The sequence below is a fragment of the Cucumis sativus genome, chromosome 1, assembly GCF_000004075.3.
Source record: "Cucumis sativus cultivar 9930 chromosome 1, Cucumber_9930_V3, whole genome shotgun sequence".
In the NCBI taxonomy this organism is placed as follows: Eukaryota; Viridiplantae; Streptophyta; class Magnoliopsida; order Cucurbitales; family Cucurbitaceae; genus Cucumis; species Cucumis sativus.
Window position 1 is genome coordinate 1,057,785 of NC_026655.2, and position 21,501 is coordinate 1,079,285.

The following is a 21,501-nucleotide window of genomic DNA, read 5'->3' on the forward strand; positions in this document are numbered from 1 at the left end:
AATGGATTTGATCAAACCCAAATAGGAGTTTCCAAAAATTGCACGTAAGGAATTTAAAAAGTTTTTCTTTTCATGTCACAATCACCAACCACATATTGTACACAATGGAAATTCTCTTTATTCTTACTTCAAACAAATACAACCCATGTGTTAATTAATTTAATCCAACCATATACAAACAACTTGGTCACATTATAAACTTAATTTTGTTCAAAATATAAACCATCATTTCCATAACTTTTACCAATGTTCATATTGACCAAATACAAAATATAACCTTTCAAATCTATATAAAATATTCCTAAAAGTAAATTAATATATTTTAGTCGCACATATTGACAAATATATATATTAACTAATGTTTTATTTTGTGTTACCGTAGATCTGCCCTCACTCTCACAACCATCACAATCATTAGGTTATGGCATATGGGATTGAAGGAAGAAAATATGAGGAATCGGAATTTCCAAATCCTAATCGTAACACATGTTACAACTTATCAATATTTTGATAGACATTTTCGTAAAATTACACTACAATAGCATAGTTTATAACCGTTGTAAACAAAAGAAGGGAAGAAAGGATAAGAGAGGAACATTCGATTATCCCATCAAATCAAAAAGTAAATGGGCCCTCTCCCTTTCTTTCCTTTTAACGGATAAGGACTCAATACCTAATTTCTCTCCCCAAAATTCCTTTCTTTTTTCAATAAATCACATTTTTTTATTTCAACTCTTTTTTTCCCTTTCTTTCTTTAAAAAAATAAATATTCAAATTTCGCATTAATGTGCTACTCCCCTACGCGCTTTCCCGTTCCACACCATCTCACGCTCCACAACCTTCCCCGATGACACGGCCTCCACATTCCACGTGCTTCTTCCATTTTCCCAATTACCTTCTTTCTTTAATATATATTTCCACCTCACGCTTTCTTATTTAAGTTTCCGCCACATCATCCCATCGCCTCTTTCTTTCTTTTTCATTAAATTAAAATAATAAAAGAAAGTATTGGTTATTATTATTATTTGTAATTCTATTTTCTAACGATTTTAGTAATTAATGAAATAAAATCCCCTAATTAAGCCTGACTTAAACCTCTTTTCTCTTTTAATTAGTATATATCGGATAAAAGTCATAATTACCAATTTTGAAGAATCCTCTGCAATTAATAATAATGATGTTGATGATGATGATGATGGTGGTGGTGGATAAAGTATTGTGGAAAATTGGTAATCAGAAAATATATGGGACGTGAATTGAAAATAATCAAATATTAATTTTTAAACTAGGTCAATAAAAAATCAATATTTTTTCTTTTATTTCGAGAAGCCCATGTAAAAAGAATATTTCTTCTCCCTCTTTTTACAACAAAATTTTCCTTTAGGAAAAAGAATAACATTACGTTCAAATTTGGGCTCTTTTTAAATATTTTTTAATATTTACAAATACAGCTTAATAGATTGAAAAATTATTTACAAATTAATTTATATTTTTACGTGAGGTGTATATAAAATAAAATTTTATTTAGGAGAATTATAAAAAAGGATGAATTTGACAAACTATTAATAAAGTATAGCAAAATTTTAAATTATATTAGTTTCTATATATAATTTAAGATTTTCATGTAATTTGTAAATATTTTAATTTATTTGATTATATTTGAAGATACTCATGTTATTTATATTTAATACCATCGATTTCCATGGAGCTGGGTTTTACATAAAGAAAAAATAGGAGGGAGAGGTGAGATTATAAAGGGAAGGGATGATGAGGTGGCGAGAGAGGGATAAAAGGAAGAGGAAATGACGTGGGGAATGAGGTGTAGAGGAGAGAGTGGGGCCACGTGGGATGGGGATGGCATTTTGTTTTAGGATAATTGTGTGAGTGTTTTGATATATATATATAAAAAGAAGAAAAGCAATGAAAATTGGTTTGCGTGTATTAAAAAGACGTACGAGATTATAATCTCACATTTCCAAAGAAAGAGAGAGAGAAGTGTTGAAAAAAGGCATTGAAGATCATTGTCCCCTTGGCCCTTTTTACATTCTATCCTCATCCTCATCCATTTCCCCCTCTTTCCTTTTATTTCTTCTTCCCATTATCCCACCCTCCTTTTTCCCTTTTATTTACAATTTTGCCACTCCCTCTTATACAATCTTCCATTGCTTTCATGCTATTCAATATTCCTCTCCCTCCTTCTCATCGCATACATTTAGTAAATTTTATATGTATATAACTCTGTCATCTAAATTTCTTTAGATTCAGATTCAACACTCACTAGAGGTTGGATGTTCAACTTCTTTATCGTCGTTGTACTGACATCTTCTTCCATATTTTTACATTTCGACTTTCATAACAGATAGTATTTTTGTTACAGAAGATTATCAATATGGGAAGGAAAACAAAGTAGCAAAGTGTACCATTGTGGCAATGTAAAAAATTTATCCCTGATGCTTCGAAATTACTTTTGATCTATAGGCTTTTACTCTAACTCATCCAATCAAATGTAATCAGTTTTCCTCGTTTTTTGTCCTCAATAATAGAGAAATGCTCTCTCTATATATATTTGGGTTGTTACCCTCGTAAAACAATATATTGAATTGATATAAACGTATTTTTTTCTTTTTTTTTTGGTCAAAAGTTCGATTGTTTCACCACATGTCAATGGACAGCAAAGTTAAAAGCAAATGTTGATGCATATGTTGTTCAACTTTGTTAAAGTCAAACATTATTATTACTAGCAAAAATTGATACAATAATTATTCATATATATGTGTATATCCAAAGTCATTATTCCTAAAGGTTGGAGATTGATTAATTAAATCATCTTTAATAACATTTCCATCACGGGGTAAGATCCAATTGAAAATTTAAATGATTTATTTGGTCTAATTTTGTGTGTATAGATATTTATTTTTCTTAGTTAAAGTAAGACGTATATCTTAATTTCTAATAATGTAAGCTAGATTGAACCATTGAACTAAGATATATATATTTGAGGAGAAAAAAAAAATGCTTATACCAAGTTTTGTGCTTCCTACATGTCGAACCAATACATATAGTCATATATAGGGAATACCCTTTAATTGAAAAAGTGGGTTTTGCTAGCTAAGACTTGTTGACTTATCTTAAAAGTGAAAGATTCCTTATATCAACATGAACGATATATAGGGTAAATATAACGAAATGACATTAATAACTTTAAATGATATATATACATCACTGTTTTTCAACATGCATATGATACACACAACAAAATAAAGGATAATATCATTGATTGTTTTCTTCAAATAATAATTATGTTTCTCTATTTAAAAAAAAAAGATGTAATCAACGTTCATAAAATCCAAAAACATCCCGCTAGCCTATTGTATTTAAAAGATATGTAAATAATCACTCATTCCATTGTCAATTAATACTAGAGATCGAAACTTCATACACTCACAAATTTTCATACTACCATAGTACTAAAAATCTTCTCCAGTTTCCCTCATTGTTAATTAGTTTTGAGTCAAAACGTAGCCTTAGCTTAGGTTTATCTTAGTACAAGAACTCATAAAACCCAAAAACAGTGAAGAAATTGAAAGATATGATCCTACGTTATTTAGAAGACATACAAGCTACTCCTTTCACTATCCATTAACATTAAAGATGAAACGTTTCATATCTATGGAATAACTTCGAATAACTTTTGTTATATGACACTAGTTTTAAAGTAGACGGTAGTTTGATAGATAAGATCGAATATAGTAAATTCTTTGTAGAAGGGGAGTAGTAGTAGTAGGTTAGAAAAAGGTTCACCATTTTCTCTGCATAGGAATTGATATTGGTATGTGAAAGAGAGAGAAAGGGGGAAGGGATTAGGGTTTGAATAAAGGTAAGCAATCAGAAATGAACAAGAAGAGAGCACCAAATATGTATAAGAAAGAGGGAAAGGAAAAGTGGGATTATAGATAAGATGTGAAAAAAGAAAAGAAAGGATGAAAAGGTGTTATAAATAAATAGTAAAAAGGGTGGAAGAGGGAAGAAGAAAATGTATTTAAGGAGACAAAGGAAAAGAGAGAAAAGAGAGAAAAGAGAGAAGGATAGTTTGGTAAATAAGAGGGAAGGGGTCGAGTAGCCGCGTGCACCATTCGTCGGCCTCATTACAAACTTAGGGTTTGATTTTAATGAATGAATGAATTAATTAAAATGTGAAAGTGTAGTAAAGCCTTCTCACCTCCTCCTTATCATCATCATTATCATCATCGCTTCCCACCTAATCTTTCCCTTCCCAATAATCCCCTTTTTATTCATTAATATATATACATTATATATATGTATGTTATATGTTAATTACGTTAAATTAGGGAATAGGTCCCAAAACTTTAAAAAAGCAATTAGTTTTGGAGTTTGTAACAATATATATAAAATAAAATTAGATATACCATTTCCAAATAATGTTAGAGAGTTATCCACTTTTAAATTTATTATTTTTATAATTTAGAAAATATAATGTCATGAATCTTATTATCATTTTTTTTTCTATTTTTGCAAACACATTTTTAACTAATAAAAATTATAATTCATACAAAAATTAATTAAGTGTAGTGAATTTTGTATTTAAGTGGTTTTGTTGTATGAGATGTAAATAGTTTTTCGAATTTTTAAATTTTTTAAGTAAACTTATTAGAATTCATACTTCTATAATAAATATTTATGAAATGTATAACAAAGTCTTTAGATTTTCTAGAAGTTTATCGAACGTTGTCTCTTATTTTATTATATTTTGTAAATACTTTGATTCGTTTTTTGTTATATTTGAAACATTGATAAAAATGTTAAAAGGTTATTGAAATTTTTTACACTTATTGTTTATTGATTTTATAAAATGAAACCTAAACAATTGTCACACAACATAGTATTTGATCAATGCCAAATTCAAAGATAGTGACATTATTTACATAATATAAATTTATAATTAGACCAACAAAAAAATACTTCCACAAAACCATCATATATATATAGATAGATCAAGCCATGTGAACAATATATAATATTATGTATAGTAGACTAAAACATTTTTGTTGGATAAGCATATGTTGAATTTATTTATTCATTTAAAATACAATACACATTCTATTTATTCAATCATCATTAAATAAGTTAACAAATATATTTAAAATCCAAATTATACATAAATGATATTACACATGATAATTAATATAATTAATTAAAAAGAAAAAGATAAAGATTGAGATTAAAAAAAGTGGAAATAATGAAGAGTCGTCTTAGTGTATGTAAAGAGAGGATTAAAATTAGGTAAGGTCTTTGGTTTGAATGTTTGAATAAAATAGTTCCAAATTTTTATTTTCTTGGGAAACAAACAGAGGTCAAAATATTTGAAGGATAGGATCAAATAATTTCTTTCTTTTATTTATTTTCTAAAAACAGATAATATTGTTTAATTATTTTTGAATATTTAAAGAAAAATCAAACTTTATTGGAAAAATTAAAAGGGGAGTTCGGTTCTCATTCATTTCTCCTTTTCCCCGGCAGCTTCCTTCTTAATGTGAACGCATTTTCACACCATTTTTGACTACTTTTTTTAATAATAATAATAATGGAAAATTTTCTTCTAATTTAGAAATTAATAATAACGAAAATATTTTAAATTTATTTAGATGGAGGATGATAATAAATAAATAAATAGCACAAACCCTTTTGAAAAAAAGTGTTAAAGAACTAAATTTTAGATTTTGTTTAGAAGTGGAGTGACTAAACTTTAATTTATATTATTGATAATTACTAAAGGAGAGCATATCTTAGTCATAATTTTAAATACATTTTTTTCTTGAATTTTGCAACAAAATAAATAATTAATTCTTCGTTCGTTTTTTTTACTGGAAATTATAAAAAATAAAGTTTTTAAATTAATTTAAAATAAATGTTGAAGATTTCGTTGGATTGATGTTGGACTTAATGGATTTAAATTATTCTATTGTTAGATAATTGTTGATGAAAAATAATAAGATAAATTAAAATTTGAGGTAAAATTATTATTTCAAAATTATAAAATATAACAAAATTATTCCAAATTATTTTATTTAAACAAATAGTTTGGATTGTAGAGATTAAAATGATAATTTAACAATGAAAAGGTTGATTATTGGTAGCATTCAATTTCTCTATTTTGTTTTCTTATACAATTTAAGGATTGATTTAATTCAAAGTCTTATCATTAATTTCAAACTAAAATCACAATGGAAATATTGCTTTTTCATGAAAATAATGTTTTAAATTAAATCATGTGATTCATGTCATTATTCTTCAAATTAAAGTGGCAGTGGTAGTATGTGTATTTAATATATATATATATATATATGATGACTTGAAAAGTTCAATCAACTTGATTTATAAAATTATTTAGGTCAAATTGTTTGTAAATTCAAGTGATTTTATTTCCATTTAAATAATTTTAATTCATTTAGCATAAAAAAAATTATGCATATTAATTACTTAATATGTAAAAAATTATATATTTTATTATATTTAAAAACGTTCATTTTTTTTATAAGTCTTCTCGATACTAATTTGATAAATTCAAAACTAAATAATTGATACAAAAATTTATATTTTTATTTACATGATTACCCACCATAAATTTCATTAAATTTTTTTAAGATTATTAAGATTCCTAAAATTTGATAGATTTAATAATCTCAATACATGGTAGTTTAAATAATAAAAGTGTTATTTTTAAACATAAAAAGTGTAAACAAAACATGGTCGCTTAGAGTTTATGAATAAATGACTATTAGTGTCTGCTATTGTTCAACGAGTCATAGATGATCAATGATCGATAATGACATTTTGTTACGTTTAAAAATATTTTATTTTTGTCTAGACAATAGATACAATTGAGAGTTGAATTATTTTTGAAAAGAATTGAATTATTAATAGAAAAATGTTGAATTTTAGTTACAAAGACCTAAACCAAACTCACCACCAACTTGTTGCCTCCCTTGATTTGATCAAACACATTTTTTCTTCCTCTTGATGGAAACAAATCCTAATCAACCTAATCCAATATTGTTACCCACTCACTTACTTACTTCTTATCTCATAAATGTAAATTGGATAAATATCCATTTAAATCATCATATATTCCCTATAAACTTATTGTTTCATATCATTAGTATAAATGGTTTTATCATTAAATTAAATTTTCGTCTACAAAGGATAAAAAAATAAGCTTATTTTTTTAAATAAATATTTTATGAAGTACTTTTAAAAATAACAAAATAAATTAAAATATTTACCACAAAAATTTGTATTATATGTTTGATAGTTTTATATTACTATAACATATCAATGACTATTATTGATATAATTTGCTATAAGTTGTAAATATTTTGTCAAATTTGATATTTTTGAAAATTTTCCTATTTTATTTAAGTCGTTATAAACAAGTCCTATGTATAAACTATCCGATGAACCATAGTCATAAGTATAAGATCGAAAATCATATTTAAAGATCAAAAGTTTGATTTCGAACATGTATTTTAAAGGAGAGTTTGCAATTTTTTTACGATGATGGAGTTCATGTCATCTTATAAATTTAAAAGTAGATTATTAATATAAAGAAAAAAATGGGTTATGAGCACTTTTTTTTTTTTTTTTTGTCTAAATCAATTTTCCTTTTTTAAATCATAAAGAAAAAAAAAACAAAAAGAAAGAGAGAAAAGGGTAAAATAGTAATTAAAATAGAAAGGAAGGGTGTAAGATGAAAAGGAAATAACGAAAGGGGGGGGGAAGGGAGAGTCCATAACGTACGACCAAGCTTGGTTGCAATCCAACTGTCCCTTCTCCTTCTCCTTCTCCTTCTCCTTCTGCTTCTTCATCTTCCTTCCTTCTCTCTCCTTTTTGACTTTGTGGGTCTCATTCTTAATCCTTTTAAACCCACCTTCCATCGTTGAACAAATAAACATATTTTGGAAAATAATAAAACAAAACTTTGTCCCATTTTTCTAATTAAATTCCCTTTTATCCATTTCCCATTTCTCCATTTTAATCCAACCCCCCCTTTTTCTTTTTCTTACCCACAAAATCTCTCTCAAATCTTCTCCTACTTTCCAACCTAACCCTCTCATGTATTTCACTTTCCAAACCCGCCTTCCCCCTTATTCCTTCCTTCTCTCTGTAATGCCGCTTCTTCTCAAAGACTATCAAATTAGATTCAAGTTTGTGTTCTTCCATTCCCTTTATTAACTCTATTTATGAATACCCTTTTCCTCTTTCTCTTCTGGGTCTTAACTTGTTTTTTACGTTTTTGTTTTATCTTCAGGATAATCGCACCATTCCCAGATGATTCAAAACAGAGACGTTCTGCTTTCTGTTCTGATTTGATTTGATTCCTCTGTTCTCGTTTCAGGTATCGTTGTTTGTTTGTTTGTTTGTTTTGTTTTGTTATCTCTTTTGTTTATGAAGGCGTTTTTCTGTTCATTAGCTTGGTGAAAGGCTGTGAATTTCTTTTTTCTTTTTTCTTCCATCTCTGTTGTTATTTTCTAAGGAAACAAACTGATGGGTTGTTTTGGGTCGGTTGGGTTGGGTTGTGAATGAATGATCTGGAAATCCAAGATTAAGGATTTGTTTATTGTTTAAGATTAAAAGTGATGGAAAAAAAGTGAAATTGCAATTATTATACACTTTTGTTGAGTGAAGATTTCAGTAACTTAAAGATAAGGATAAGTGCATAACCATTTGACATTTGTCCTTATCTTGGGTTTGAATTTTAAATTCATCTTGTCGGTATGGTATAGATTTTTAAAAAGTTGATCGGATAACGACCAATTTGTTTTTAATTATTTTTTTATTTCTTTTCTCTAGATCTTCTTGCACTCCAATTGCGTCTTTTGAAGATTCAATTTTACTGTTAGTTTAAGATTAGCCTTTCATATATCAGGTGGATATTACCATAATCTCTTATGTTTAGTTGACTTGTTTAAAGAATATATGTGTACATGTCTGTGTATATATATTGGAATTTGAAACCAACCTTTGTTATTGTTAAGTTGTTGGTTTCTTGGTTCAACAATTTATTAAAAACTTTGAAATACATTGTATAGACTGATCTTCAAAGTTGCTTGGCTGTGGTTATGAGTAGTTATAGAACACTTGTTTGTATTAATAACTTATTGTTATAAAGAGATAAATAGAGGTTTGATTTTTCCTACATTTTGATTTTTCTTCAGGTTTTTGGTTATCTGTTCTTCTGTTGTACGTTGGAAAAGGTCAAAGCAGTAATTTGTTAATTATTCTGCGTTTATCCATCGATTGATAATTGACAGTGGGAAAGATCTGATTGTTTACTGTCATGCTGTCAAGTTCTTGCTTAAGTTTGTTAGAGTTATCATCTACGGATATGTTGGATTTTCCTCCTACACCGAGAACGGTACCACGGGTGATGACTGCTTCAGGAATATTTTCGGATAAGGACAGAGATTCGGAAGTTTCCTCCTCTAAATGCCGAGGGAGAAAAATTATCGTGGCAAATTTTCTCCCTCTTCATTCTAAAAAGGATCCAGATTCTGGAAAATGGAACTTCAGTTTTGATGAGGATTCGCTTTTGCTTCAGCTGAAGGATGGATTCTCACCTGATGTAGATGTTATATATGTTGGATCGTTAAAGGTTGATGTTGATATCCGAGAGCAAGATGAGGTTTCTCAGAAATTGCTGGAGGAATTCAACTGTGCACCGACTTTCATTCCTACATACCTTCAGAAACAATTCTATCATGGATTCTGCAAGCAACATTTGTGGCCACTTTTTCACTACATGATGCCAATTTCCCCTTATCATGGATCTCGCTTTGATCGACATCTTTGGCAAGCATACCTTTCAGCCAACAAAAGGTTTGCAGATAAAGTGATGGAGGTAATCAATTTAGAAGAAGATTATGTCTGGATTCACGATTACCACCTTATGGTTCTCCCTACTTTTTTGAGAAAACGCTATAGTCGAATTAAGCTTGGATTCTTCCTTCATAGTCTGTTTCCCTCATCAGAAATCTATCGAACTCTCCCTGTTAGAGACGAGATTCTGAGAGCATTACTTAATGCAGACCTAATCGGTTTCCATACATTCGATTATGCTCGCCACTTTCTATCTTGTTGTAGTAGACTACTTGGTTTAGAGTATGAATCTAAACGTGGATATCTCACGCTTGAGTATTTTGGCCGTACAATATACATCAAGATTTTACCTGTTGGAGTTCATATGGGTCGACTTGAATCTGCATTAAATCAACCACACACTTCAATCAAAGTCAAGGAAATCAAAGAAAATCTCAAAGGAAAAAAACTTATTCTTGGTGTTGATGACATAGACATATTTAAAGGTATTGGTCTGAAGCTATTGGCTATGGAACAGCTCTTGAACCAGCATCCAGAATTAAGGGGCAATATTGTTCTTGTGCAAATTCTAAATCCGGCACGGAGTAATGGGAATGACGTCCAGGAAGCAAAACGGGAAACTTATGAAATCACCAAAAGGATTAACAAGGTTTTCGGTTCTCCAGGATATGAACCTGTAATCTTGATTGATCAACCCATTTCTCCTCATGAGAAGATCGCATATTATGTATTAGCAGAGTGCTGCATTGTAAATGCTCTCAGGGATGGTATGAACTTAGTTCCCTATGAGTACATTGTTTGTCGACAAGGAACTTCAAAAATGGATGAAGTCTTGGAAGTCTCCCCGGATTCACCTCGTACCAGCACAATTGTGGTATCGGAATTTATAGGTTGTTCACCATCTCTAAGTGGTGCTGTCAGGGTAAATCCCTGGGATTTTGATGCTGTAGCTGATGCACTTTATGCAGCTGTCTCCATGCCTGCTTTAGAGAAGCAACTGAGGCACGAAAAGCATTACCGATACGTTAGCTCTCACGATGTTGCTTACTGGGCTCGCAGCTTCTCACAAGATTTGGAGCGAGCATGCCGAGAACATTACAGTAAACGTTGCTGGGGCATTGGTTTTGGTTTAGGGTTTAGAATCTTGTCACTTTCTCCAAGTTTCAGGAAGCTTTCTATTGAACACATTGGCTCTGCTTATAGGAGTGCCTCTAGGAGGGCAATATTTTTGGATTATGATGGGACTGTGGTTTCTGAAACTTCGTTGATTAAGTCTCCATCACCTGAAGTTATTTCTATCATCAACAACCTTTGCATGGATTCAAAGAACACCGTTTTCATTGTTAGTGGCAGGGGGAAAGATTCTCTTGGTGCATGGTTCGCTTCTTGTAAGAATCTAGGTATTGCTGCCGAACATGGATTCTACTTGAGGTATCAAATTTAAACTTACTAATTACTTCCCCAGCTTTGTTATCCATACAGCATTGTCAAATCAAATAGGTTTGATTCTCATATGCATTCTTGATTGATCTGTAGGTGGAAGAGGGACTCTGATTGGGAAGTTAGTCCATTAGCTGAAAACTTCGATTGGAAAAGGATTGCAGAACCTGTGATGAAACTATACACTGAGGCAACAGATGGCTCATACATAGAGACCAAAGACAGCGCATTGGTATGGCACCATCAAGATGCTGACCCTTATTTCGGTTCATGTCAGGCCATGGAGCTTTTGGACCACCTTGAAAATGTCCTTGCCAATGAACCCGTTGTTGTTAAAAGAGGTCAGCAGATCGTTGAAGTTAAACCTCAGGTATCTACTACTTCTTGTCACTTCTTCCTCAGCTTTTTACCGTTTTGGTTCTCATGGAGGCTGAGCTATTGTCTTCATCACTACTACTACGTTATTGTTTGCAGGGTGTGACTAAAGGACTAGTTGCTGAAAGAGTTCTTTCCACAATGATAAATTCTAATAAAGCACCTGACTTTGTGCTGTGCATTGGAGATGATCGATCAGACGAAGACATGTTCGAGAGCATATCGAGCAAAAGCTATAGCTCATCACTTGCTGGCCCCCCAAAGATATTTGCCTGTACTGTGGGGCAAAAGCCTAGCAAAGCCAAATACTATTTAGATGATACCACCGATGTTTTGACCCTGCTTCAAAGCCTGGCCACCCCTTCTACCCGTAAACTGAGGCCGAGTTTTGAAACTCGTGTTTTGTTTGAGGATGATATTTGATGCAGAAGATCCAATCTGTCGTTCTGCACTTGATCGAGCAAGTGTTTTCATGATGGGAATGCTTCTTTCAGTTGATTCCCTTATTCCATCCTTCACTTTCCCACAGTCTCTGTTGCCAATGGATTGACTTCAGGAAGATAATTGCGGCTAGAACAAGTTGGTTTGGTCGTGTAAATAACTTCTTTCGTTCTTCTCTTCTCCCGGATTCAAGAGTCTGCAGAACAAGATCCATTGCAACCTAGGAATGGTATAAAGTTGTTCTTTTTGTTCTTGTTTCTAGTTTCTTTTTTTCTTTCTTTTGTTCTTTTTGTTCTTTTTATTTTTCGTTTTTGACAGATATAGTGAACAGGTTTTAGATACAAATTACAATTAGCCACATAGGTTTGTACAATTGAACTTGTTTAGTTCTTACAGGATAACCATTCTTTTTACCAAGGTGTTCATGTTCTTACAAATGCTTTCTTTAGTTCAATTTAATGATTCATTATTCTTTTAGGCTTACCTTTCTTTTTACTTTCATTTCATAGTTTAGACCAAAGAATTCCCAGCCAACTTTATTGAAGCAAACACTGTATAAGAAATTCTTGTTGATCTTTTGTTAAATGACATTTGTTCCCTCTCCATGTTGCCATTTTTGAAGTGCTTAGAAACCACTTGGAAATCGAGTTCAGTTAATTCCTTCTCTGTATCTCTTTCTCCATTCCTTTAGCAAAGGAGGCAAGGCGTCTCCGTTACGGAACATCATCATCTTCTTCTCCTTCTCAATATGCTTACGCCTTCTAGGGCCATTGTTTTCCATTTCCCCTTTTCCAAGAGAATAACAGAGCAGGTGGAATTCCGACTCTCCTCCATTGATGAGAACAAGATGGCTTTTGGATCTTAGGTATGAACATCATCATTTATTCGAATGAATTTGTAATCTAGATTGAATAATTTTTATTCTTCCTTTTATTTGTGAAGCATTGCTTGATCGATCAATCCTATCTGCTCTCAAAATAAATTCTGATTATTCTCTGTTTGCATATTCGTTGAAAGCACCAACTCTAAAATATCTAATACTACCGTAGTACGAAAAATTCATTCGTTCATATAATACATGTCAATACAGTGATACCAGAAACTTGGATCATGTGGCATTGGTTCATGCATTGCATGGTTGGAATGATATCAGAAGTAATTCAAAGTGAACATAAATATCAGAAGTATCTTTGAAGATAAGAAAAATATTTTTGGTTTTAGGAAAGTGGTTGTGGAAGTGGGATTAACACTCTAACAACCACCAATTTGGTTCATAATTGAAGTGCATTATTATTATCTTTGTAGTATTCATTTGATATAAATGAACTAAAAATAATAATAATGTGTTTGAATTATATAATAAGAATGTAATGATTTGTTAGTTGAAGGTGTTTTTTCTTCTTCTTGTTGTTTGTTTAAAAACTACAACACAACACAAGGCCTGCCTTCTGGTGTGGAGCCTTCAAAGTTGGTGATCCTTTGCTTTCTATATGCTTTGAGTAACTTTCTCACCTTTCTTTTCTTTTGTTTTCAATCCATTAATATCATCCTCTTCTTCTTTTCTTTCTTTCTTCTTTCTTCTAAATTTATTACTACTTCGAAGGTTTATTTATAATTTACTTAAAAGTAGATCGAGTGTTTCAATACGTGTTAGGTTAAAATATTTTTTAAAGTTCAAAGATTCACTAATCACCATAGTATTCTAAGTTCGGTTACGAACTTAGAGTTCATTTGGTTAATATATTTCTTTTTTAAAAAATGTTTTTGAGATTCTAACACATTTTGGTTTTAGGCTTTTGAAAACTATAATCGTTTTCTACTAAATATTTGATTTCTTAATTAAATTTCTTATACTTGATTCGAACATTAAACATATTAAAGATACTTTTAGTTATTGTAGATATCTTTAATTGCAAAATCAAATAGTTATAAAGTAGAAGAGATCTAACTTTTGACATTTGAAAAATATTAATGAAATTCCTATTTCGTCATCTTACCTCATAGTTTCTTTTTATAACATTTTTTTTTCTAAAAGAAGTGAAAATGATTAACATTCTTTTAAAAGAAAACAAAGATGTAACATTCCTTTTTGAAAGGATCATAGACATATCATATTAAATATGTCATTTTCTAAATCACATTTGATTATTATTTTCATGTTTAAGGTTTAGAGTGAGTTTATTTTTGAAACTCATTTAAAAAAATCAAAGCATTCAAGTTTATATTTTAAAATCTAAATTCAATAAATTGTCCATAACTTTAAAATTAAATTATAAGGAGAAAAAAAAAACAAAAATTTAACTTAATCGATATCAAGTGCACTAAGAGAAAATACAATGGTGATTACTTTTACGGTGGAAAGTGAGGTGTCGAATTTGAATGAACTAATTAGGTGTCATTTTTCAATTTTTCAAAATTGAAAGAATTTTTGAAATATTGGTTTTTTTTCTTCTTACAAAATTATACCAAATGTTTTTTTCTCTCCCAAATCTCCATCGTAATTCCCTTCTCAAATTTCCATACTTTTATATTCCCTCCGCCTTTTGGGTTTCACAATTTGGTTCTTAGTCCGAAGAATAGCTGTTAAACATTTCAATTCAAATTCGTGAAGAGATTACAAGAAACGAAAAACTTCAAGGGTAAGTTTTCTTCTAACTCTAATTTCATTTAATTATGATAGATTTTGGATGCTAACTCTAAATTCTTTAGTTGCATCTAAAGTAAAATTTGATCATTTTTTGATTGCGCATGTCTCCTGTTACATTACATGATCAATTTCTACATCTAGGTAAATTAAAATACATCAATATAACCAAAAACCTTTTGTAACTACAAAACGTCAAATCGTTTCAACCAAGCTAAGCTAGCAAGGAGGAGGAGGACGACATGTCGGCCATTTAAAATCCCAAATCTCTATGTACGGACAATAGATTTGACCAAAGAGTCAAAAAAAAAATATATAAATATATATAGAACGTGGGACCCACCGTAATTTAGTTTGATTGGTTACAGCGATGGAAGGGTCCCACCGTTACGGTAAAACCCGAAACAGCGGAACAAAACCCGCGCTTCCCTCCAAAGAACAGCTCGAACGTCTTACGCCACTAGATAGACTCAAATGACCGGTAACTCCCGGTGGAATTTGGATGAGATCCCGTTTGGGGGAACCGGAAGTAGCCAGTCACACAGGTCATAGATGGTTTTCTGTTTCATTTTTGCTTTTTGGTGTATAAAGTTGGTAATGAGAATAACTCATAGTGAAATCCGATTATGGCGTTTACTGATGTAGAAGAAGAGTCTCCTTGTTGTGACGCTGATAAATCCAATTCTTTGTTGCCGACTGCCCGGTGCGGTTGTTTTCGGCTATCGTGTTTTGGATCCCGTCGTGTAGCCACTGTTGGACCATCGTGGTGGGAGCGGATTAGGGCATCGCAAGTTCATAACGAGGGACGGTGGTGGACCAGAGGGGTTAGGGTTCTTTTGAAGCTCCGTGAGTGGTCGGAGATTGTTGCTGGACCGAGATGGAAGACTTTCATTCGTCGATTTAATCGGAATCGGAGTGGTGGTTGTGGTGGTTGTGGTAGTGGTGGTGGTGGTGGAAGTGGTGTTAGGGCTGGGAAATTTCAATATGATCCCTTGAGTTACGCTATGAATTTCGATGAAGGTTCGAGACAGATTGGTGAATTGGATGATGATATAGATGATTTCAATGGTTATCGAAACTTCTCTGCTCGTTATGCTTCGATTCCGGCGCCGTTGAAGACGGGAGGAACTAAGAATGTTTCTGCCGTCGCGTAAAGGTGCGCTGTGTTTAATAAAATACGCCGTGTTTAGTGTTGTTATTGTCCACACATTTGGGCTGGCTGACATCACCGCCGCCACCGCCGCCACCACCACCTCCTCCGTTAGATTTTTCTTGTTTTCTTTTTTAATTCTCAAAAGTAAATACATGTTTGAGTTAATTTTGGACTTTCCTTTCTCTTTCTTCCTTATGGTATTGGTGGCACATCAGGATCAATGTACAATACGATAAGAGTGGGTCTTTTTCTTTAAAAAACTATTCTTTTACATTAAATTATATCCTAATAGTATATAATAATACTGATTGGGGGACTTGCTTTGTTTTATGTGGGGGTTAAATAAAAAGGTCATATAATGTTTGTATATGTATTGTCCTTGTATGAATTGGAAAATGGTTAATAACACTTTTCTGAAAATTCTCTTTCTTTCTTTCTACTGTTCTGCAATGAGATTGGGTTTTTGTGGAGGCACAATACTTAGAGAAAGTTGCTTTATATGGGTGGCCTGTCTTTTCACAATCTTCTCCATGTGAAGTAAATAGGAAAATCCCCACAAAGAAACCATGAGTTTGATAAACAAGGCTACATTTTAGGTCAAGTGAATTGTTCTTTGCAACTAGTCTATGTCTACGTAAGTTAACTCAACCACCCACCCAGAATATAAACAAGAAAATAGAAAGTTATGACAATGGTTGTTTGCTTCAAGATAGTTTCTACCTTCATAGAGGCTTGAAAATGGGTAGTGAGTAACATGGATTAGGGTTAGTCAGTGTTAAAACAGGTAAAGGAATAAATGACATGTTTGGCTAACAACGCACAGCTAGAGCTAGCAGTTCCTTTTATGCTTGATGTCTTTTGGAGTTCATTGCCTTTATGTTGAGTAAAACATCAGATACAGCCCATGGGAAGCTAAAGTAGAACATGTCTTCTTTGAAGTAAGAAGGATGATAAGTTACATGATACCATGCAGAAGCCATCATCCTGCGATTGAGTGGGTCGCAGCTATTCTCGAACCATTCTTTGACTTCCTTACGTAGGTTCTTTACCGAAAGCAAAATCCGATCCTTCATATCGCCGTACTTGCGATTGTCACGTTGTAGATAAGATGCTCGACTTCGAAGATCGCCCATCAATATCTCATCTTCATACTCTGCACCGTAGTAGTTCATCAAAATGCTCATTTTTTCGATGTACATTTCTTTGTAAGTTTCAGCTATTTCAAGGAATGCTTCGAAGCCATCGACTTCAAGATCATAATCGTAAATTGCTCTAGCAGCCTCTTCTGACCATACTAGTCTTGACCTTTCTTGCTCAATGGACTTAACAGCAGCCCTGTAGAGTTTACCTAATACATTACTGGATATGTACATTGGCTTATCAAATCTCTCCATGAAATCTGGGAACTCCCTCGGTTTTAAAACTCGAGGCATCTCTGCTGGTGCTCCGGTTTTTGCAAAATCGACTGCCATGGAATGCAGTGCTGCCAGCTCTAAACATTTTGCGCTTAGGGCTTTTTTCGGTTCACGGTCAGCATGAACTAAATGAGCAGTAGAAATGGCACCTAATGTGTCGTTGATCATATAATCAACAAAAAACTTTTGAATTTCCTGCAAATTTCAACAATCCAACGAATCGAGAGGACAAATGTTAATCACATTTTTAAGTTTAAAATGGTATAATTTTATTATTTGATAATTAAAAATACCTCTAGTTTTACATCGTGATCCATTATACGTGGTCTTCGTCCTGTATAGTCCATAGGTGCTTCAGTTTTGGGAGGAATCAGATTCTCATCCCAACTTATGAAATATAAATCTCCATCAAGATCACCGCCCGAACATTCATTAGTATGTGGCCTGCAAAAAAAACTCAAGTATCGAGTAAAATTCCAGCCCTGACTAATGCTTTAGCTTTAGAACTCTACTGCCTTTTAAAATATTGAAACTATTAGAAAAACAACCAGTTAGATCCTACCTAGTACTTAGAAAATCAATTCAAAACAACAAACTTTAAAGTGGGAGCAAACATTTCCAACACTTGCTCCATGTCAGTCATTCATTTAGAAATGCAATTATTAACTGCAAGAAATAAACATGCAGATATCCTTTTAGAACAAATTGAACCTCTGATCTTAAAGGAAGGAGTAGATGTCAATTACCATTGAGGTATGTTGGTTCCTGAACAACTAACTTAAAGAACTAAAATTCCTATAAAAAATGGCATCAAGACGGGTCATTATTAAAGAAAAGGATGTTTCCAAGTTATACTTATAACTGCCCGCATATCATACTGATAGAAGATAATATCTATAGAGCTAATCCACAAGATGAACTAGACAACAACTTCAGTCTACAGAAACATACCTTGCTCCTTTCTGAGGAAATATAAGACAGTCCACCAATCCCTTCTCCTCTAGTTCTACATGGAAAATGGCTTCAAGAACCCTCACATCTCCTGGGTGAAGACATGGATTTTTTGTAACAACTACCTTTCCAAGCAGTATAGATTTTGTTTCATCTATCGTATGAAAGTAGTTCTGATTCCTGCTCTGAAGCTCCGATTTGGTCAAGGTTATGCAGGCATACACTTGACCATAATTTAAAATACCAGTTTCATCCAAGCAGCCCAGGAGGATCCTGCCCTTTGGAACAAATATTCTACATCTGCTTCTTAAATCAGAAAACAAGTTCCAATAGTGTGCTTGAAGCATCATTGAGAGATAAGGCTCGATATTTGGCTCATAACCGTGGTTTAACATCTGCACCAGAATGTTATTAGAATCGGCCCCATGAAAATTTTCTAAGACATTCAAGGCAACATCTTTATCAGTCAGCATTCTCTTCAGAAGATGTAGTTGTTCTTGCTGCAATGCCTCGAAGCTTTCATCCTTCACTCCCAAAGTTGACAAAAGAGTGGCAATCTCTCGATTCAAATAGCAGGGCATGGAGTCACAGCACTTGGTAACGTTGAGCATCTTGTTCTTCGATTCAAATTTAAGCATGCTGTCACGCAAAGATAGTTTACGGAAGGAATTACGATCAACAGCAATGACACCTTTGTATCCACCGTATCGAATTTGAAATGCTGAAGGGATGTGATTCACTCCACACTTATCAGCTACTTGCCTTGCGAATGAAAGTGAAATCTTTCCTATACCATCCGAGAAGCAGTAGTCAATACCGTCAGTATTCACTTCAATATCAGGTATAATCTCAACATCTCGTGTAGGAACAACAAGAGTTTGAGTGGAGGAACTGAACAATTGACCCATCCTAGCTGCACATTTGGAGATACTACGAATCTTTTCAAAGCATCCCATCCACTGTCTAATTTCTTCTGCTTTCAAATTGTCACTGGAAGCAAACATCCAAACAGAATTTGATCGGAGCTGACTAGCTGAGAACGCCAAGAACTCAAACCTTTTGGCTCCAATAACAATTCCATCTCGAAGAACAGTCATTATTCGATGATAGATCTCAGTTCTATAAGGTTTCGAGAGTATGCCACGCTGTATACTTGTGGTAACAGCACCTGCAGGAAGCTTACTCCAGTCCTCTTCAACAAAAGTAACCCTCATAAAATCTGAAGCATATGATGAAAAGTTTTTTACAACATAATTTGAAGTTTCAAGCTCAGGTCCCAAACAATAAATTCTTGATGGAGTGACAAGGACTCTATAACAATTCATCACGTTATTCGACAACCTCTTCTGAGATGACGGAGGAAGACTTTTGCAGTTCCTTTTGTAAACATGTAATTGGGTCTTTAGAAACGACAAGGGATCATAACAAACGAACTTCAGCTGGTGTAACCTTTGAAGTACATTCAAAGCAGTATCGATATCTAAAGTGCAAAGGAAGTCAATCAGATCCTGGTTGGCTGCAGAAAGGCTAATTTTTTGCATATGAACTAAAGAATTGAGCTGATATTCAACCTCATAGGCTAGATTAGAACCTAATCCAGATTTAATCAGAGGCACAATCTCTGAGGTAGAGCAAAATTCCTCGCCGTCCTCTAAAACAATATCTTTCTGGGTTTCTTTGTAAAATGGGAAACAGGAAAAAATATCTGAAGCCTGCAAATCTTCTTCAACTTCCCAACAAAAGGAAGTTGACTGACCTACTGATCTCATAGGAGAAAACTCTGTTGTTCGAACCCAAAGATAGTCATAATCTTCTATGCAAAGACGGTAGCGAGTACTGCTGAATCTGGAAGCCATATTTGATCCAGAAATCTTTTTATATATTCTTGGCGCATATTTGAGCTGCAAGAGGAAACAACAATTTGATTCATCATAAGATATTTTCAGGGCAATATCTAAGTAGATAGCTAGCTAGTTTAGAATGATAAGCTTTCACCCAAAAGTTTCTCTCATTCCTCGCTTATTTCTCTCTTCTCCTTCATTCAATAGACAAAACCCCTTTTGAAGAAACATTTTCTTCCTAAAGAAACAATTGCTTTCCGAAAGAAGTCTTTGGAACCGAAGCCAGAAGTGAAAAATGGAACCATACCAGAGTACCTATCCACACTATTCACAGATGAAACACCCTATTCTTACTCTCCCTAAAGATGGAACAATAAAAAACACGAGCATAGAAATCAAATAATCAGCTTAGGCGTTGTTGAAATTTACCTTTAAGAGAAGTGCATTCAATTTCTCTTCTCCCAAACAATGCCCAGTAGTTTCCAGAATTTCCTCAAACATAACTTCAAGCTTATAACACTCTTGTTCATGCCATATCCAGAATTCAATCCTTCTCCTCTCCGGCATAATCCAAGCTTTCACACCCTCCCAAGATTCCAAAACACTCATCCGTTCCTCTTTCAGCATAAAACCCACATGCAAAACCCCATTCTCTGTCCTGTTTGTGGCATGTACTGGCCTCACAACAATGTCATCGTTGATCAAAGAGAATCTAAGGTTTTGGGTGCCGAAGACGAGGCTGTTTTGAACAGATAGGGACATGGCTTTGGCTTTCGCTTCCAGTGTGGTGAACTGTACGCGACCGGAGCCGCGCGACTTCCAGTTCTTCCGCTCGGTGAAGATTTCGATGGCGAAAACGGAGTCAGGGCCTAATTTGGAGTTAAGAAAGTTTAAGAGGTCTTGAGCTATGGCGGATTCCGGCACGTTTGAGACCCTTAAAGTGGATCTCTCCGGCTGAGCCATTGGCGGAAGATGTTCCCGCCGATGAGGCTTAGTAAAGTGAAGAGATTCTTAGAAGGAAGAAAGGAAGGGAGTCGGGGGAGTGTCAGTCAATAGCTTTCTTCTCTCTTCAAGTTTTTTTCTTTTCTTCTATTTTTTCTAATTTAATTAATTAAATGTGCAAATTGCAAAAATGTATTATTTACAATTATACTCAAACTTTCATAAATAAATTAAATGAAAATCACAATGTCCAACTCATAACGTCCTAGTTAGTTAGTGAAAATATATCTTCTTTTGTACGACAATGATGGCATTAGCCGTTCTTTCCATTACTATATTGTTACTATTAGCTATCACAATGTGATGGATCCACAATTTCATGTTAGGAACATATGTATCTCTATC

At 33.1% G+C, this 21,501-nt stretch overlaps 3 protein-coding genes across 3 annotated transcripts; 2 read left to right on the forward strand and 1 right to left on the reverse strand.

The window, feature by feature from the left end:
* Positions 1 to 7,853: 7,853 nt before the first annotated feature.
* On the forward strand, positions 7,854 to 12,604 carry LOC101209676 (probable alpha,alpha-trehalose-phosphate synthase [UDP-forming] 10). Its single transcript, XM_004138068.3, has 5 exons — positions 7,854 to 8,222; positions 8,327 to 8,413; positions 9,234 to 11,325; positions 11,431 to 11,704; positions 11,809 to 12,604. Exons 3-5 carry the CDS (start codon positions 9,356 to 9,358, stop codon positions 12,130 to 12,132), a joined length of 2,568 nt encoding a protein of 855 aa, XP_004138116.1. The 5' UTR covers positions 7,854 to 8,222; positions 8,327 to 8,413; positions 9,234 to 9,355; the 3' UTR covers positions 12,133 to 12,604.
* A 2,703-nt stretch (positions 12,605 to 15,307) lies between these two features.
* On the forward strand, positions 15,308 to 16,263 carry LOC105435925 (hypothetical protein). Its single transcript, XM_011659685.2, has one exon. The coding sequence runs from the start codon at positions 15,421 to 15,423 to the stop codon at positions 15,946 to 15,948; it is 528 nt and encodes a 175-aa protein (XP_011657987.1). The 5' UTR covers positions 15,308 to 15,420; the 3' UTR covers positions 15,949 to 16,263.
* A 526-nt stretch (positions 16,264 to 16,789) lies between these two features.
* LOC101209921 (RNA-dependent RNA polymerase 2-like) lies at positions 16,790 to 21,117 on the reverse strand. The gene is made up of 4 exons (NM_001280679.1): positions 20,584 to 21,117; positions 18,314 to 20,214; positions 17,656 to 17,806; positions 16,790 to 17,557 (listed from the first exon to the last, which is right to left on the reverse strand). The coding sequence occupies exons 1-4, from the start codon at positions 21,115 to 21,117 to the stop codon at positions 16,790 to 16,792; spliced, it is 3,354 nt and encodes a 1,117-aa protein (NP_001267608.1).
* Positions 21,118 to 21,501: the final 384 nt, after the last annotated feature.

What these genes read in the sequence shown, in the direction of transcription:
- LOC101209676 (XM_004138068.3), top strand. Translation starts at nt 9,356, where the DNA reads ATGCTGTCAAGTTCTTGCTTAAGTTTGTTAGAGTTATCATCTACGGAT. An exon ending in GAACATGGATTCTACTTGAG is followed by an intron (nt 11,326 to 11,430) that starts GTATCAAATTTA and finishes ATTGATCTGTAG; the next exon opens with GTGGAAGAGGGACTCTGATT. An exon ending in TCGTTGAAGTTAAACCTCAG is followed by an intron (nt 11,705 to 11,808) that starts GTATCTACTACT and finishes TATTGTTTGCAG; the next exon opens with GGTGTGACTAAAGGACTAGT.
- LOC105435925 (XM_011659685.2), top strand. Translation starts at nt 15,421, where the DNA reads ATGGCGTTTACTGATGTAGAAGAAGAGTCTCCTTGTTGTGACGCTGAT.
- LOC101209921 (NM_001280679.1), bottom strand. Translation starts at nt 21,117, where the DNA reads ATGGCTCAGCCGGAGAGATCCACTTTAAGGGTCTCAAACGTGCCGGAA. An exon ending in TGAATGCACTTCTCTTAAAG is followed by an intron (nt 20,215 to 20,583) that starts GTAAATTTCAAC and finishes TTCCTCTTGCAG; the next exon opens with CTCAAATATGCGCCAAGAAT. An exon ending in ATCACGATGTAAAACTAGAG is followed by an intron (nt 17,558 to 17,655) that starts GTATTTTTAATT and finishes TGAAATTTGCAG; the next exon opens with GAAATTCAAAAGTTTTTTGT.